Consider the following 18,562-nt stretch of genomic DNA (forward strand, 5'->3'; position numbering starts at 1 on the left):
TGCTGCAGTTCAGCCATCCTTTCCATCATCTTCATCCATCCGTGGCTGGTTTCCCTGGTGTCCAGCTGTGTCACAGCATGCCTCTCCAGCACCTGTCTGCTTTTCAGTCCTGAAACATCATTCCTCCTATGTCTGGTGTTTTAGACTGAAATTCAGCTGAGTGGTTGTAGTTTCACAGATTGTTTGATTCCAAATGAACTTCAGAAGGGGAGAGAATTGATGCCATTTTTGACTGATCTTATTAGCAGTTTCTTTCACTTCATTTCAAGCTGAGCTGTAAGCACTAAGCCAACATGTCTTGTATGGTCTGTGCTAGAGCATGAAAATACCAGAAAGAAGTGTCTGTAATACAAATGTTTACAAGGCTCATGGTTTTAGAAGCAAGCCATGAGCTGAAGAGGGAACTCCAGACACCAGTTAGGAGATTTTTACATGCAGTATTCAGGAAACACTGGAAGGAGAAGAAACAGCAGCTCTACACGAAGAACAAAGCAGGGCACTGTGGATTAAGAGGTGGTCAGTTTCTCTTCTACATCCTACTGTCAGGCTAAGAAGCTAGTAGGAAAAAAAGAATCTGGTTGTGTAGGCTGACGATTGTCATGCTTTCCTCAAGACAATAACATGTTCAAAGTCTGTAATGAGTGTGTCACTGTTAGAATATGTAGATACTAGTGAAAAACTGGAAAGAAAAAAGGATTGGTTTGTAGGTTGCTTCCTCCTCCACAAAAGCCAGTGGAAGCAGAAGAGCTGTGCTTTTTTGACCACTGAGCACAGTTTGGTGCTGTAAGCATTCCTAGAAGGGCGAGGTTCACCTTGATGAACCAGTCTTGGCCTTGGGTGAGTCCCTGTGTGTCTTCATCTGCCAGGTAGGGATGATGATATCCAATTCATCATGTTAAGTGTTTTTCAGTAGGCATTTGATACACTGCCCCATGGGAAGCAGTATTAAACTGATGTGGATGCAAATTAGCCAGAGAAGGCAGAGGTAGCTGGCATCTGTAGATGTGGCGTCACAGAACACTGGCAGGAATCTTATGAGATACTTATCAGCTATGGTAGTGTCTGACAGATCTGTCTCTGGATCTATCTTGTTTAACATTTTTATTAATGGCAATGGTTCAGAAACTGCCAGTCTAATGGTGACACCTATTGATGACTGCAGTTTGGGTAGTATCCTAGGTAGATAACATTTGGCCCAGAAACTGTACCCACCACAGATAGGCTGGTCATCTGCTGGCAGTGTTAGACACATGCAAAAGCCACCAACAGTAATAAATGCACTGTCTTCAGCAGAAAGAAAGAAGTACTAGTGTTGGTGTGCAGGACTATGGAGTACAGATGTAGTTTATTAAAGACCACCTTAAACATTAATTAATTTCTCTGGGTGGTTCCAGCTGTCTGAACCATGGTACTAAGGGACATCCAAAGAGGCAGGTTGAACTTTAGCTGTAACACCTGCCTGATTCTTTCTTCTCTTGCTCCCACCTTCTTAAAAGTGAAAAATTATTTACTGTAGAAAGGGAGTCAGTGCTTGGTGGGCAGTTCTACAGTACTTTGGGGGAAAGGGAAGAAAATTCCTATTTCTTTCCAACCCCTTCCGTTCTCTGTGGTCTCCTAGCAGCAGTCTAGCTATGGAGGGAAGCAATCCTGATTTCAGATCCAGAACTATGTTTGGCATTTAATTTTTATTACAACTGCATGACTTTTTTTTTTTTCTTAATTCACTTTTATTCAGTTCCATCCCAAAGCAAATGACTTCAGGATCATGCTCCTGCAATATCATAACTGAATGAAGAAAGCCCCACAGTGTCTGGAGACCAGGGTCTCCCCCTCCTGCATGTTCTCTTTTCAGTTGATATAAATCACAATAATAACTTGTCAGCTCTGTAGTAAGGCACAGAATGAAATTGCCTGTCTGCGGCACCCTGTTCTGTCAAACTCTTGTCCAGAATGCTTCATGTCTAGTCAGGGTAAATTTGGTAGTTTGGAAGAATGGAGGAGGGAGAGTAGGTAGAGAGAGGAGGAATGGGAAATCAGTCATTGGTCTGGAACCCTCCTCTTCCTGGCAGTGAATGGCAAGACATAATGTGGAAGAACAGTTTTGGAGCTGAAAAGGACGTTTCTAGATGCTTTTGTTTTGAATATCTACGAGGATTTAATGAAGAAAAAAAACTGTAAAAGAAGTTCACAGTTGTTATAAAAGTCAGCCAGCTCCTTTATGTCTCACACCAAGACAAAGCAATGCCCTGAAGCTTGTTGCACATCTTAAGCACTAATTAAGCAGCAGGCTGTGGCTGCAGCACCACACATCTGCTTGTTGGCTGGCATGACCTTATCAAATGATCTGTTTTGTTTCCTGCCTGTCCATGAGGAGTTCTGGATCCTTGGTGTGTCAGCAGCTGCTCTAGATGAGGCACAGGACTGCAGAGCAGTTAGGAGAGAAGCAGAGAGAAACACAGCACAGGAGCCAGGCAATTTGAGAGCAATCTATGAGGAAGGCTTTAGTCTATTTAATGACTACAGTTGAACAATTTTGATTAGCTTTGTGCCTGGGGTTTTTGTTGCTTTTTGAATAGTTAGCTGTCCTTGATAATTTAGGAAAATTATCTTCAAATGTTGATTTTTAAAATGTGTGAATTGGAGCCATGATGCATTTGGCTCTGAGGGGTTTTTCTTTCAGGAAGGGCTTCCCAGGACTTGCAAAGAAGAGGTTTGAAGATTAGGATTAATGACAAATATGATCAAAGCCAAGGGAAAGTACACTGAGTTGCAAAAGGGGGAAAATATGTCATTTCTCAACAGCAGTTCTGCATGCATTTGCTTTGTGAATGACAGTTTACTTTAAAATTGGAGTTGTAAAATACTGGTGGATACTTTCTTACTGAGAATCTTTTATCAGATTTAGTGACTTCCAGTTTGGATTGACAGCCACTAACCAATTTTATTTTTCTATGATAAGTTGCCTGTCACATCCCATTAATCCAGAATCCTCCTTCCTTGTAGGAGTTTCACAGGAAATTTTCTAGTAGGGTTTTTATTTAAATTAGGGAGAGGATGGTCCAGGGCATAGGGTATCACTTGCTGTTCAGGGATCTATGAATTCATTTACTTGATGTTTCATAGCCTGCCTGAAAAAGATTGCCGAGACTTCATTAGAAGAACTTATCAGAATCACTGCCTGGGACCTCATTACAGAATTTTTTCTGGGCCTTTCAGGTCTCAAATTCTATAGAAGAAATAAAGCTTTTCTCAGTAGCTCTCAACAATTGGTCCTTTTAGGGGAAGGGATAAAATGTTTGGTTAATTAAAGGGACAAAATGACCATATGCACCAACAGGAGTGAAGCTAACCATGGTAAAAAGTCCTTGCATGGAATTCTGTATATCAAAACTGTTGTTTCCTTATTTCCATAGCATCCCCACAGGCAGCTGTAAAATCCAAAGGATAAAGTCTAAAGGATATAATGTATTCACTGATTATTTATTTCTTCAAATAATTCTACCCCTCTCAACATGCCAATTTTTCACATTCAAAGAAAGATCACATGAGAACATCATAGCAAAATGAAAGCTTATGAAATCTTATTGTTTACCTTTCTTCTCTTCCTACATGTGAGACATAGGACTGGGGATTGAGAGCACTGCTCAGAGATCAGGTTTTTGACTGGAGCTGCACTCAGTTTGAAGAGACCCTTTCAGTGTTTTGGGTCTGAGGCCTCCCCAGACTCCGATGTTCTCCCACTAAGGCAGACAGCTAAATACTGTGGTTTTCAAAACTTTGTATCAGCATATGTGAAACTGCCTCCTGAAAAGCCTTTGCATAGGCTGGCAAACAGCCTGCAGCTTTGAGGGTATCTCATTATGGTTGAATCCCACTGTAGGCACAATGAGCGGTACCCAAATGGTGGAGCATGCTATCTGGGAGAGTAATGCAGTGGTTAGATACAGAAGGGTGGACAACTGTATCCAAGTTCTGAGCGTGCAGCTAAGTGCAGGTGCAGAGTTGGAGCACGAGGCCATTAAAAACATGGAGAGAACTGATGTAGAACACTATCATCCTGCTGAAGTCTGTAGAAGCAAATTTTCCTCTGTTTATGGAACCAGTGTGTTGTTTTAGTCAGATGTTATTTCAGTCACCCTTTTTTACTAGGGTTTCATGCTCTAAAAATGGTACAGCTCATGCTACCATGCCTCTCTCCTCAAATCCTACCATCCTTAAAATCCCAACTTCTAACTAATCAAAAAGCAAATGCTACTAATTTTACTAGCAGTCAGATTCTCTCTGGGAAGCAAGGGGAGCTCTCCTTACTTTCCCCTTTCCCACCAAAGCTGCTTTCAATTAGCCTGGAAATGAGCCACTCCTCATTTAAAAATATGGACATGGATATATTAGATTCTTCTGCAGAGAAGCCAAATCTGAGCTGATAGGCTTCTCAACAGAGAATACAGCCAGGGTATTATTAACAGAAGGGCAGAAACTGGCACATTCCTAAGTATAAAGTACAGGATGATGCTAATTCCTGAAGGCAAATTGACTTGTAAATACAGCTGATGGCAGAAATTCAGCATTTTTGGGCTTTTATGGGCAACAGACACATTTGAGTGCATCTTTTCTGTAGAAAGTAAAGTGAGTTCTGTAGAAAGCAAAGTGAGTTCTGTAGGTGGATGTATGCAGGTGTGCATCACTAGAGTAAGAAATAATTCTGTTTTGCTCTTGATACTTGTTTTTTCTGTTTAAGGCCCTCTAAAATCTCCCCAAATTTACTATAAAATCAAATTCCATGGCAGAGGCTTGACAGCTTAAAAAGAAATTAAAAATACAAAATTGATCATTAAAAAAAGGGTTATATAACACTGCAATGATAAGGGGATAAAGCTGTGAGGGGTTTCTATGGTAACACCACTGTCAGCAGCTGTCTTGCCCTGGCATCTGGACATGCTTGGGGCTGATGAGGTGACTGCAGGCAATACTAGAAGATTAGATTAAAAAACACATGAGTCATATGAAGCTTGGCTATAACTCAGCATCCTTTTATTAAAAAAGAAACCTGCAACCATTTCAGCTGAAACTTTTGTAAATTTGGGAGTGACAGTTGTGAGTGTGCAAAGGCAGCTAGCTGGAGCCTGAGTACTTGAGGTCTCCTGGATGAGGCTCTGGCCAGCCTGATCTAGTGTAGGGTGTCCCTGCCCATGGCAGGGGGGTTGGAACTAGATGATCCTTGTGGTCCCTTCCAACCCTGAATGAAACTATGAAACTATGAAACTATAATTCTGATTACTAAAGTGGACAGCCCAACCTACCATGCCCTCACATAACTTGTCTTCACCCTTGCAAGTCTTTTAAAAATCTGAACTAGCTGTGTTTGCAAAGTAGCCTCAAAATTTACTAGCAAAGTGGTTTTCCATAATGGGCCTTGGATTTGCTTTTCCCAATCAGAGTGTCTTTAGAAATAGCCCATGTCCACAGGAGTCAAATTTGAGCAGAAAAAAGACAATTTCAACTGTTCCAAATCAGGCCTGAATTTTAGCCCTTTTAATTGTTGACCTCCTGTAGAAAAGAACCTAGTGGTAGGTGGCAGCCTATTACCATTTTTATTAGGAGCATTTACCATTTATTAGGAGCAGCCCATTACCATTCAGTGTATTTGATCCCTCAAACACCTAAATGGGTGTCAGATTTGGGAAACCACTGACACATGTCTAATTTTTCAAAGGTCAGGCACTTGCTGCATGCACCACTGAATTGGTACCTAGAGGAAGGTGGGTGATCCTGCAAAAAAATTTATGAACTTCATGACCCACCTCTTTTGAACAGCCCCTTTAAATGAGTTGTCATTCAGCGGGAGTGAAAGAAGTGGTTTAGAAAGTTTACCTTGAAATTCTGTTGGGCTGCAGGGGCAGCAGCAGGTAATTGCAGGAACTGTTTGAGTCTGGAGTAGGAGAAATTTGAGCTTACTGTGAAGGTCAAAGTCAGCAGTGTTATGGTTTGTTGCTTACTAAAATTCTTCAAAGCTGGTGCTCTTATGAAAATCCTACTATTTAAAGTAAATAAAATTATCTTTGGCACTTGCAGGTGATGATAGCGCAGGTAAAAGGTTTTAATTTTGGGGTTTAGCCTATAACTACTTTTATTTAAATTATTTGTGTCAGCATGAATCTTTCTGCTTGTTGTATAGCACCCCATTTAGTTCCAGCCATTCATTTCATTGCATGCCATACATGCTATCCTTCTGTTAAGCATGATTAAGACCAATTTCTCTGCAATCATTGCCTCAGTATAGGTAAGGTGATGACCATATTTCCTCTTTATACAGGACAGTGTCGAGGCAGGGGATAAGGAGACAACTGGAGTTGCTGAGAAAGAAAGTGAGGTATATATGAACAGCCTCAGGAGTGTGGCTGTGCTTTAATGTCTTCAATAGAATCGTGGCAAAAATTATATTTGTCATTTGCATGTCATCAATGATGCAAACTAGCTGCAATATCTATTCTAACATTGCACAAGTACCCTGCATCTGCAGTATATATTCTGATACCAGAGCACCTCTCATCCAATGCAGGACCTGCCTTAGAAACAGCAGTATAGAGCAATGGGGATCTCAGGGCAGCAAACAAAGCAGCTCTGTGGTAGAAGGCAGTATGATGCTGTTTCTGTATGTTGCAGAGACTCCCAGTAGCTTTTACACCTCCCATAAATGTGTTTGGCTAACCTTCCTGCAAACAGCCTTATAGGGGAAACAAACAAACAAAACAACAAAAAAACAACTGTGATTAATCATTTTTCCTCCTAGCACAGCTTGCCCTGAACTGAAACAGGTATTTGAAAATAAATTATGGTATGGGCTAGAGGACAAATCCAGCATTGAGTTAGATACAGTCAAATACAGTTAAAAACAAATTATAAAGGAACTGAAAAGCCCAGCAACATACTTTAAATTGTGCATGTATGGACTCAGCTGAATATAGTCAGCTTATGTTTCTTCAGAGGTGATAAAAGTACTTTGAATCCTTCTATACTAAAGTGAAACTCTGATGTGTCTAAATGTGCATGGAGATCAGGACAAGAATGACTACATATTAAATGCAGGGACAGAAGTAGAAGCTGTAACCCCTAGCTATTAATCCCTTTGAACTTATATCTTGTCTTGACAACCTCCTTTTTTGTTGTTATTTACTTTGGTGCCATAATGCATGAGAAAAGATTGTCAGTGGGTCTCCATTCAGTTTCAGAACATGGGAAGTCCAGCTGTCCAAGATTGGGTTTGTTACCCTGCTGTGAGGCTGGTGACGCACTGCAACTGGTTACCCAGAGAGGTTATGGATGCCCAAAGCCTGGAAATGTTCAAGGCCAAGTTGGACAGGGTTTTGAGCAACCTGGTCTAGTGGAAGATGTCCCTGCCCATGGCAGGGAGGTTTGTGCTAGATGATCTTTGAAGTCTCTTCCAAACCAAACCATGCTATGGTTCTCTTTGCTAAGCTGATATCTGGCCTCCAGTGCAGGGTGGTCCCTTTGAAACTGCAACTTGCATAACCAATGCTTTAGTACTACCCAAAAGTCTTCCAAAACTTTGCAAGCAATTAACATATTCCCTAGAGCATAATGATTACTTTTCCTTCACATTCAATTAACTAGCTTAGCTGCAATTTTAACCAACCCTCATAAATATTACCCAGTCCCTTTCTAGCTCCAGACATGGGATGAGATCTTCAGCTCTGAAAAACCACCACAGCTCAGGGAGCATCTCTGGCAGACCACAGCAGCAGACTCAGTACCTACCCCTCCTTCTCCTCTCCCTGGGCTCACTCCTGCTGTTGCTGAATCTGTGGCATTGTGTTGAGCTGACACCAATGTTAATGAGAGGAGAGTGCAACCATGTGAATCAGCTGCACCCTGGGTAAAGCAGCATTGAATTCTGCTGCAATTAAAACAGTCAATTGATTCTTCTGTCACAGCCCACATACTAGATGACCCTTTTGCTGTCCCCTCTGTGGTTAGTATAATTGGACAACAGTCCAAATTTTGATAATACTGCTAGAGATAGCTAATTTGCCATCTAGAAGGACCTAGACATACCTCAGAAGTGGGCTCATGGAATCAACTTTATGAGGTTCAAGAAAGCCAAGTGTGAGGTCCTGCACATGGGTTAAGACTACCCCTGGTATCAATATAGGCTGAGCTACGAAAGGATTTAGAGAACAAGGACTTGAGGGTACTAGTAAATGAAAAGCTGTACACATGCCAGCAACGTGTGCTTGCAACCCAGAAAGGCAAGCTTACTCTGGGCTACATCAAAAGCAGCATGGTCAGCAGGTCAAGGGAAGTGATACTTCCCCTGTACTCCACTCTGGTGAGACCCCACCTGAAGTACTGAATTCAGTTATGGAATCTTCAGCACAAGACAGACATAGACCTGTTGGAGGGGATCCAGAGGAGGACCACAGAAGGCAGAAGCATCCCTGCTGTGAAGATAGGCTGAGAGAGTTTGGATTCTCAGTCTGGAGAAGACAAGGCTCTGGGGAGATATTATCGCAACCTATCAGTGCTTAAGGGGCATATAAGAATGATGGGGACAATATTTTTAGGACAAGGGCTGATGATTTTAAACTAAAGGAGGAGAGATTTAGACTAGGTATGAGAGAGACATTTTTACAGTGAGGATGGTGAAACACTGGCACAGACTGGTCAGAGAGATGGTAGATGCCCCATCCCTGGAAACACTTGAGGTCAGCTTGGATAGGGCTCTGAGCAACATGATCTCATTGAAGATGTCCCTCCTCACAATGGAAGGGTAGGACCAGATGACCTTTAAAGGTCCCTTCCAACCCAAAATATTTTATGGTTCTATGACTTTATGAATGTGGAATATTGATTGTCAAATGTAATTGACGACCTATGAAAAAGAGAGTTTTGCTTTCACTGTGAGGTAAGGTGATACAGGTAACTATCTGAAAGTAGGTAGCTCACCCTAGCTGGGTGTAAATTCAGTAGAATATTTTTTTTTTCCATTTCTGTACTAATCAAATATTTTGAAGCTGCCCATGAGATTCATTCTGTGCTAGCTCACGTGGATTTTTGGAAAAGCTTTTCTAATCATCTAGCTTGCACTAGTTTTGTACTCTAAGACACAAGAAAAAATGGTTATGCAATTGTGAGCTGTGGTATATTCAGTGACTCATGACTACAGGCTGGGAGAGCTTTCCCCTTTCACTGCAGGGCACTTGAGAGCTGATTCATGCGAATTAGTATTCTCCTCCTTAGAGAAATTAAATAGGCTATACAAATCCAATAAATAGAAAAGAAGTGTTGAGCCTAATCACAACAGACAGCAAGATCAATTTCAGCAGCATGCTGTTAGAAGTCCGTGGTATATAATCAATCTGATATGCACTCTGTTCCCTCTCTTTCCTACTAATTTCTTCCAGGGCTTTTACATTCATCATTTTGAATAACTTCTTGGGTGAAGGCTGCTAAAATTGGTAATGCTATGAGTGTCAGGTTGCATGTCTTACAAGTCATAGGAGAAGATGTCAATATCTGCCTATGTATTTGGATTTGCTTCTTTTTATGATAAGATATTCTTTGCCAACAACATTTCAAATTTAAGCTAAAGCTGCTCCAGTGGTTTCTACAAGCACCTATTTAGTGCCTTTAAGGACTCCAGAAGAATTTCTTACCACATCAATTCATAGCAGTGAATAGGAATAGTGATGAACATTAAGTACTGCTAAAAAAACAATGCCTGAAGAGTGCCCATGAACAATGGCAGGTAGTTCAAGTTTGAGTTTGGGTATCTGAGTTAACCTCATCTGTGGAGGAAAGATCAAACTGCAGACCAGAGATAATTTTGCTAAGTGTAACTTGACACTGGTACCTAGAAAACCTATTTTCTCCAGTGCTTTTAACTTTTTCCTGGTGCTTTCTGCTGTACATTAAAAATTCTGTGTCAAAATTAATTGGATTTACAGAATTAGTTTTGTCATTTACCTTCCAACCCTTGACATGAATCTGCTGTAAGTATATATCCAAGCATATGGTGAGCTTGCTTCCACAATACAGCTTGAGGGCAAGAGAAGGAAAAATATGAGACCTTTGACAAACTGTTACTCCACTAGTAACACCTAAGGACTCTGCTAAGTGGTCCCTAGCAAGGTTTCATAAATCACACCTGTTTCATTCTCACACCTGTTAGAATAGAATAGAATAAACCAGGTTGGAAGAGACCTTCAAGATCATCGCGTCCAACCTATCACCCAACACCACCCAATCAACTAACCCATGTAACCAAGCACCCTGTCAAGTCTCCTCCTGAACACCTCCAGTGACGGCGACTCCACCACCTCCCCAGGCAGCCCATTCCAATGGGCAATCACTCTCTCCGTGTAAAACTTCCTCCTGACCTCCAGCCTGAACTTCCCCTGGCGCAGCCTGAGACTGTGTCCTCTTGTTCTGGTGCTGGCTGCCTGGGAGAAGAGACCAACCTCTGCCTGTTTACAACCTCCCTTCAGGTAGTTGTAGAGAGCAATAAGGTCACCCCTGAGTCTCCTCCTCTCCAGGCTAAGCAGCCCCAGCTCCCTCAGTCTCTCCTCATAGGGCTTGTGTTAATCAGCTTCTCTCCACAAGCCTGCCTCATATGCTGTTTTCCCCCACAAATCAGGAAGAACCCCAGTAAAAACAAGGCTGTGGTTTGGCACTACTCAAGGAGGTCACAGAGCAGATGTTGACCCATGATCTCTCCAGCAGATATCTAAAACTTCTGTCCTGAGAGGTCCCTTCCTCCTGTTTTTTTGTAGGTGGTACCTGTCACTGAGGGAGGTGTGGCAGCTGAAGACAGTGTAGCTGTGCCAGCAGGAGCTGGTGACATTGCTGCTATCACTGAGCAAGAGGGTGTTGCTGAAGGTGACAAACCTCAGGGAGAAGAAAAGGAAGCTGATGTGTCTCAGGTAACTCACGCTGAAACATGGGAGAGAGTGTTAGGGGAATAGGGGCCGGTTTAGAAACACAACAGAAACAGGGTTGCTGCAGCTGCATTCCCCAGGTACAACCAGCAGCAAGGTTTGAGGCTTTCCTGGAGCAGGTCTGGGAGGGACCCACATTGGTTAATCACCTCTTCTGAATCCTTAAGTTTGGGTTGTGCCTGCCTTTGTGCCCCTGTGCTCCACTAGACTTGTGGAGATGGGACCTGATGGGCTGATAGCTCCTGTTGTGGGCCTGGGAGCGACATGTGCAGGTCTGGGCTCTCCCTCCTGCCATTATTTCATCTGTGCTCCTCTACAGAGGCAGACTTTGTCACACAACCTAGCAGGGCTTTCTGGAAGAGCAGGCAGATTTTTCTCGTCTCCTTGCACCAAGTCCTATCAATAGCATTGCTTTGTTTTATGTAAATCATGGTGGTCAAGCTATGTGTCTGTGTCTGGCTTGCTGCCTTTCTTCTGCAACCTCTGAGGAGCTGGGGAACAGGTATTAGAGCAGATCCTGCAGCTGGGCAGCCAGTTGCCACCTTGTGTCATTGCACATCATATTTCCTCTGTGCACTTGAATAAGGTGGTCTGGCAAAGGATTGGTGAACATGTAATTTTTAGGTTGGATGCTCCAACAAGTTTTATTAAATGCTTTTTGTCCTAGATGTCATTATTGATCAGATGCTACCTTCTTAGCCTTTCTGCTCCAGTTAAATTGCTGTAAATAGGGAGAAATCTTAACTAGTCAAACAGGTCACATTTCCCTCTTTCATCACCTTTGACCTACTGACTTGAATTCACAAATGAACAGAGGACAGCAACTTTTGGAACTTGTGGCTTTGCCCAAACCCACCCAAAGTTTAGAGCATTTTTATTATTTACTACAATGATTCATGGTAATACAGAAAGTAGAAATAGGAGAACTAAGGGGAGCAGAGAAAGCAGAGATGGGATTACTCCCTAAGAAGCCACTGTGGAGAAGAAAGAAATCCCCATGCCCTTATACACCCTGAGCAATAAACCAATAATTGAGGTTTTGTGCTTGAAATAAAATGCTAAATACTACTGCAATGCTTTTGTGTTGTTTGTGTTATTTATCTTTCCTCCCCACGCCCCCAGGAAAAGATCAGCAGCATCCCTTCAGTTGTAATAGAGCCGGCATCCAACAACGAGGGGGAGGGAGAAGAACATGAAGTCATCATGAATGAGTCCAAAGATGCTGCAGCAGGCACTCAGGGCACTGACACATCTCTCACGGGAGCTTCCCAGGCTGGAAGTGAGCAGAAACTTGCCGAAGAAATTCAGAGTGCACCTTCTCAAGATCAGCCTGTTCCAGTAGAAGACACAGCCTCTGCGATGCCACCTGGCTTTCTCTTTAAGGTCTGCTTCTTCATTCTTCTTATAGACATTTCTGCAGATCTAGCTTCTGTGGATTTGTCTGCTGGTGCAGGCAGTGTGATGATTTCATGAAGCCAAAGGGCATTTAGTTTACCAGCCAGACACATGCACACACAAACACAACTTTAACATCACGTTGTTGCTTTATATGGAGTCTGGGATGTATTTTCTGCATGCTGTTGCAGCTGCACATAGGCTTTAGCAGCCAGAAAATATGCTGAAGTACAAGAACCCTTTTATCTCAGCAAATTACCACTGCAAGTAAATATATTGGGTAAAACTGCACTGCCACCGTTCATCAGCAATACTGCACAATATATGCTAACAATGTATCTGATGTACTGACAACATATTTGATCTTTAACATCCCTTCCAACCCAAACCATTCTGTGACTCTATGAATATTAAACAATGGCCTTTCTCTGGCCTGAAAATCTATAGTGGATGTTCTGCTTCCAGTGAAACCTGTGGGACTTCTACATTTCATAACAATGAAGCCAAAATGTCATTCTGTATCTTTAGTAACATTATAGTTATAAACTGTTAGGGTAATCAAACAGAAAAGTTTAATGAGACGCAAGAGAAAGTCTCTCCTTGGCTGGCAGGACCCCTAGGGTTTCCTGGTTCATAAGGTTCTTTGATAATGCTTCTCACTTCAGAATCAGCAAGCAGCAGAAAAGCTCCTTGAGGATGGATGAACTTTACATGCTTCCTATTATAATTTACATAATTCAGACTAATGAGTCCCATAGCACTCCTTAAGTCTGCCTTTCTTCTTGGTCTGTTCTCATCGCTCAATATTTTCAGCAAACTTTGAGCATACCATTAAGGTGTGGGTAAACAGTGTTGTGCAACTCTGATTCAGACATGCTGACACAGATCATCTTGCGGTTCTCACCACGCTCTCTTGGGCCAGGCATAAGTAAAGAGAAGCAGAATCTATGCCTGCCACCTGGTTCTTTGTGTCATTTTCTTTCATTATTGCAGTTACCATGGAACTGGCTGTGCTTTGAGAAAATTAAGGAGGTAGAATAATTTAGTTTAAATTATCTGTTCATAATGACTTACTGATCCTGCCAGTGTTTTAATAATCACCTCTCTGAAAAACAGATTTTTGGGTTTGGCATACCCATCTTGCAGTAAATGAGAGTTCTTGCCAGTCAGTGGGAGCCCTTTCCACGGCAAGCATTAAGAACGATTCCCATTACTCTTCTCTTTGGTCATCTGTTAAAACAAGTGCTGTATGTCCCACTCAAACTTTCATGGTTGTTTACAGCAAGACTAATATCCAGTGGCCACAAAAAGAGAATGAGCAAATCTGAAATATTCACTCTTGGGAGTCTTTCCCAATTTCATTTTTTCAAAATCCAGACACCCCCCCCCTTAAATCTAAGGATTTAATAATGATAGTGGAGAATGAAAGCAAGTTCCTTCAGCAGAAGGCATAAGGGTGGCAAGCCTTGCCCAAAAGACAGAACTTGTAGGGTGTTGCACTATCATCTGCCCTAGAGATCTTGTAACTGCAGAAAAGGTTTCCTCTGGTAGTCTAAGGAAGCCTTGCTCAAGCTGCCTCTGTTTCCAAGGGTATGAGTAGAAATCTTTGACTTGACTCAATGTAGGCATTAACAATCTGAATCTCTCTGTCAATGGCCATATGTTTGTGTAAAGAAGACATGTTATTCTTGGGTTTTAATAAAACTTAAACCATAAAATTGTTGTGAGAAAATGTCCCTGTTTATATCATGCCCTATATGTCTGGTGTTGATTTCTTTAGGTTGAAGTTCTACATGATTTTGAAGCAGCTAACAGTGATGAGCTTAACCTAAAACGAGGAGACATCGTACTAGTAATTCCTTCTGAGACCACAGCCGATCAGGTAAACACAGATGTCTCTTTCTTTTGTTGACATTTTTCTTTGCCTCACCTCTTCTCTCACAGATGATAGTTCATGGGAATGTGTATTCAAAATGTTGTTACTGATAGAGAACACAAAGGTTTTAATTTTGTCTTTGTACTTGTTTCATTTGAGACTAAATGGCACAGCTGGCCACAGCTAAATTCCCAGCAGGATCCAACCTCAGCATATTTTCTTTATGCAGCTTTGCAGTGGATTTTGTGCAGGCACACATACACACAGGGGCTTAATATGGAAGATCACTTACAAATTGTGCGTTATGCTGCTATGTGTCATCTTGCCTTAACATTGCACTGGAACTCACTACTTGATCCCTCTGGCTTTCACATGAGAAGTTGAAGAAATAATACACATTTCATGCACAGAAATTTTGCTGTCCTACAACCAAAATTTATGGAGATGCTGCTAAGTGTGCTGCATGCTTCTGAAGCCCTCTGGAAGCCTGAACATGAATTAAAGGATAGTTTATTTAATTTAAGACATCTAATGTTATTTAAACAATCTGTTTCAGGTGAATTTTTGAACACTTTTGTTTTGCATATTAAATTGAATTGCAGTGAAGTGAGTTGGGTTTTTGGCCACTGCTGTAAAAGAGCAGACTGTGCTTCACACTCTTAGCACCAGCAACTTCACAGGTGTCTTTTAGTACCAGTACTGTTGGTGAAAAGTCTCCCACTGATTTGGAGGCTGAGAGGTGGGGCACTGCATCCTGCCTAGTCACATAGTTAAGAACACTGCTCTGAATGGTGAATATTTCACAGAATCACAGAATCTGACCTTACAGATGATGTCCAATCATTATTTAACTCTACCAAGTCTGGTGTTAAACCACGTCCCTCAGCACCTCATCCCTGCTCCTTTTAAATGCTTCCAGGGATGGAGATTCAACCATCTCCCTGGGGAGCCTGTTACAGTGTTTTCTTAAAATAGCTCTAATTATTAATACTAATAGCTCTAATTACTAATAGCTCTAAATACTACTACTAATAATAATCACATATGAGTACTCGGGACTGTATTTGAAACTGTTTTGATAGATGATGCTGTCCAAGGTAGAAGTAACTGGGTTTTGAGTTTGTTTGTGGGTTTTGTTTGGGTTTTGTTTGTTTGTTTAATCTGTTTCAGAATAAAATATTTGTCTTTCAGCAGAGCACTTTGATCTTTTTATAGGGATAGATTCTGTTATCCTTACTCAGTTATGTTACATCTTACTTCATGGGCAGTTCAACAAATTTCAGTATCAGTATTTGCAGAGTAGGACACTGCTGTAAAGATCCCAAAATCTGCCCTTTGTCTTCCATCTGCTGTTTTAAGGATGTTCGGTGTTAAATAGACTTAATCTTCACTTGGTGAATCCATGAAGTATATTATTCTCTAGTGGTGTGCATAGACTTTCCATTAGCATTAATTGGAGTAAATTGTGTGCAATGATGGAGAAAATAAACCTTTATGTATTCATGTTCCTGAAAGCATTCTGGTCATATCTTTATTACTCAGTACATATTTGCCCTTCATGTTTAACATCACTGTAAAGCTCAATCTTTTTGTCTTTCAACAGGTACTCTGTTGGTTTATAGAGAGGTTTGTTTTAATCTTTGTTATCCTTTATTCTCTTTTGAAACTGACCTCTCTAAAACCATAGTTCTAATATAGCTGGTAACATCAGCCTGACTTGGTGGGGTATGCCAGGATCTGTTCAAACTCTTTCTGTAATCTTTGTGCAATGATAATATGGCAGCATTAGGAATTCTGTTTGTCTTGCCTTTGCTCTGGCTCCTGTTCTTAAAAGGAGCACAGCACAGGGTTACTCAATGAGATGAGAATAAGCTGACTTTTTTTTAAAACACACCAAATTGATTTAATTCCAGGTAAAACCAATCATACTTAGAAAAGACCCAACACTTTCCATTAAGAAATCTTTCTTCTCATTGCCTTAACTGATAGTGGTTTGTCTATGAGGAAAGACTGAGGGAGCTGGGGTTGCTCAGCCTGGAGAAGAGGAGACTCAGGGGTGACCTTATCACTCTCTACAACTACCTGAAGGGAGGTTGTAGACAGGCGGATGATGGTCTCTTCTCCCAGGCACCCAGTACCAGAACAAGAGGACACAGTCTCAGGCTGCGCCAGGGGAGGTTCAGGTTGGATGTTAGGAAGAAGTTCTATACAGAAAGAGTGATTGCCCATTGGAATGGGCTGCCCGGGGAGGTGGTGGAGTCGCCGTCATTGAAGGTGTTCAGGAGGAGACTTGATGGGGTACTTGGTGCCATGGGTTAGCTGTTTGGGTGGGTTGGATTGGTTGATGGGTTGGACACGATGATCTTGAAGGTCTCTTCCAACCTGGTTTGGTTTATTCTAATAAAGGTTTATTCTAATAAAGGTCTGCACTTTTGCATGTCAACTTCTGGTTTAGCTACCCAGGATTTTTTTAGAAAAATAACTGCATATTAACTATGTTTGAGTTTCTAGAGATAGTAACTCCATAGACTGCAAGAACTGTTATTTCTTCTGACTGCTAATACGTGAATGAGATAAAAGAACTCTCAAGGGGAAAATTCAGATTGAAAAGTAATTTTCCCCTATCTGTGGTAATGTATAAAGCTTCTGGCCCACTGCTATGCTCTCACTATGCAAGTTTGCCAATATTGTGGCAACTTTGCAGAAGTCTCAACAGAGATTGGCAAAAATGCAGATCTGATATAATTCTGGAAGACTGCTTCTCTGCTTTGGAGTTCAGCTGTGGGTTAGATGGGATAAAGGCCATGCAATATGTTCACAGTCAAACAGAACAGAGAAAATGGTCTGTGCAAAATGAGAGGCTGCTTTTTAACCAAAGCACCAAATCGTTTAGCCATGTGACTGAAAAGTCTTCAGGTCTGAAGATCATAGCAAGGAAGCGGGGGAGACTTGAAGTTTAAAAGACTCTTGTCTTTTTCCTTGCAGGAGGCTGGCTGGTTGACAGGCATTAAGGAATCGGAGTGGCTTCAGTACAGAGATGCAGATAGTTACAAAGGACTTTTCCCAGAGAACTTCACACGCCGTCTGGAGTAGTTCTCCATCAGGCAGGAGGACGTGGTACGAAGCTCAGTCAGTAGGTTTTTAACCTCTTTGAAACACAGGAGCCCACCTTTTTGTAGTTTAAGCTGTTAATGGTTTACAGACTGGTGCCAGACAAAGCTTGTTGAAACATATCAAAATGAGCATGAATGCAAACTGTTAAGCTAGCGATTTCTGAAGCAGAACGTGAAAAACAAGCAAAAAAATTAAAAAGGAAATGTTCTTATTTGTTCCCATGTACGTGGCAACGGGTTTGTTTGTGCTTTGTCAGAGCTATGGTGATCCTGTATTTGGTCCTTTCCCATGAAATCTGAAATTAGCCTCCTCAATACCAAAATCTTAACTTCTCTGCACTAAGTGTATTGTATTGAGTTGCACTGCAGAAGATTTAATTAGTTATCCTGTAGTAATGAGGTCAAACTATTATGTTTCATGTGTTGATAACAAAAATGAAAACAAACAACAAAAAAACCCACAAATAAACTGCTGCAACGTTTTTTCAGTGTTATTTTTGGACATGCATAATATATATACACACAAGAACCTGTATGTGTGTATATAAGTGCATATGGCTATATATGCATTTTTCATGACTTCATCGTAGTTCTTTGGCTGTGTAGTGTCATCAGTACATGCATTGCTCTTTCACTGTCTGGCATTACAGGAAATGGTTTTGTTCCAGAGCAAAACTAGCTGCTCCATTGCCAAAACATGATACAGTATCTGTGTTTGTAATGTGAGATTTTCATTCTGAGATGATGAGTAACATCATGTTCAAAGCTGCTAAACCATGGAGAAGGCATGGCTCGGTCTCCTCTTCCAGCTGCAGTAGTTACAATGAGATAATCTAGAGGGGAAGCTGTTATGATGCTAATCTATACTTTTTCTATTCATTTAATTGGCTGAATAAATAAATAATAAAAAATGAATAAACCAAATTAATCTCTGAGAGGAAATAAACAATATATTTTCACTATATGTATTTATGCATCGTACCTTCACAAGATCCTTTTAAAATAAGATATATAATGTATCCTGTATCAAAAAGTCATCTGTAACTTATGTTTTCCAGTGCTGTGTCATTAAAAATAAACCTTTGATCCAAAGAAGCTGTTTCATCTGTGGTGCTTTTGAAGTTTTGTATCATTGAAGTTTCCATGTTGTATGAGAGACTCTAATCTTAATTTGACACCTCTTTTTCCGAAGAAACACAGCATTGCAGAAGCACCATCTAAGT

At 41.2% G+C, this 18,562-nt stretch overlaps 1 protein-coding gene across 5 annotated transcripts in view; it reads left to right on the forward strand.

Annotated features, from left to right (window-relative positions):
• The window catches only part of AMPH (amphiphysin), a 120,201-nt gene extending 101,772 nt beyond the window's left edge, over nt 1-18,429 (forward strand). For 3 of the 5 annotated variants that reach the window (XM_068156863.1, XM_068156866.1, XM_068156867.1), the window contains 5 exons: nt 6,314-6,370; nt 10,791-10,940; nt 12,078-12,338; nt 14,131-14,232; nt 17,212-18,429. In XM_068156863.1, coding sequence (XP_068012964.1) covers nt 6,314-6,370; nt 10,791-10,940; nt 12,078-12,338; nt 14,131-14,232; nt 17,212-17,319 — 678 coding nt within the window. In that variant the 3' untranslated portion in view covers nt 17,320-18,429. The remainder of the gene's footprint in view (nt 1-6,313; nt 6,371-10,790; nt 10,941-12,077; nt 12,339-14,130; nt 14,233-17,211) is intronic. The other 2 variants (XM_068156864.1, XM_068156865.1) reach the window with 1 other exon arrangement.
• The last annotated feature ends 133 nt before the right edge of the window (nt 18,430-18,562 follow it).

Source organism: Melanerpes formicivorus, unplaced genomic scaffold, assembly GCF_026170545.1.
Source record: "Melanerpes formicivorus ecotype bairdi unplaced genomic scaffold, bMelFor1.0.p_v2 SCAF_35, whole genome shotgun sequence".
NCBI classification, from domain to species: domain Eukaryota; kingdom Metazoa; phylum Chordata; class Aves; order Piciformes; family Picidae; genus Melanerpes; species Melanerpes formicivorus.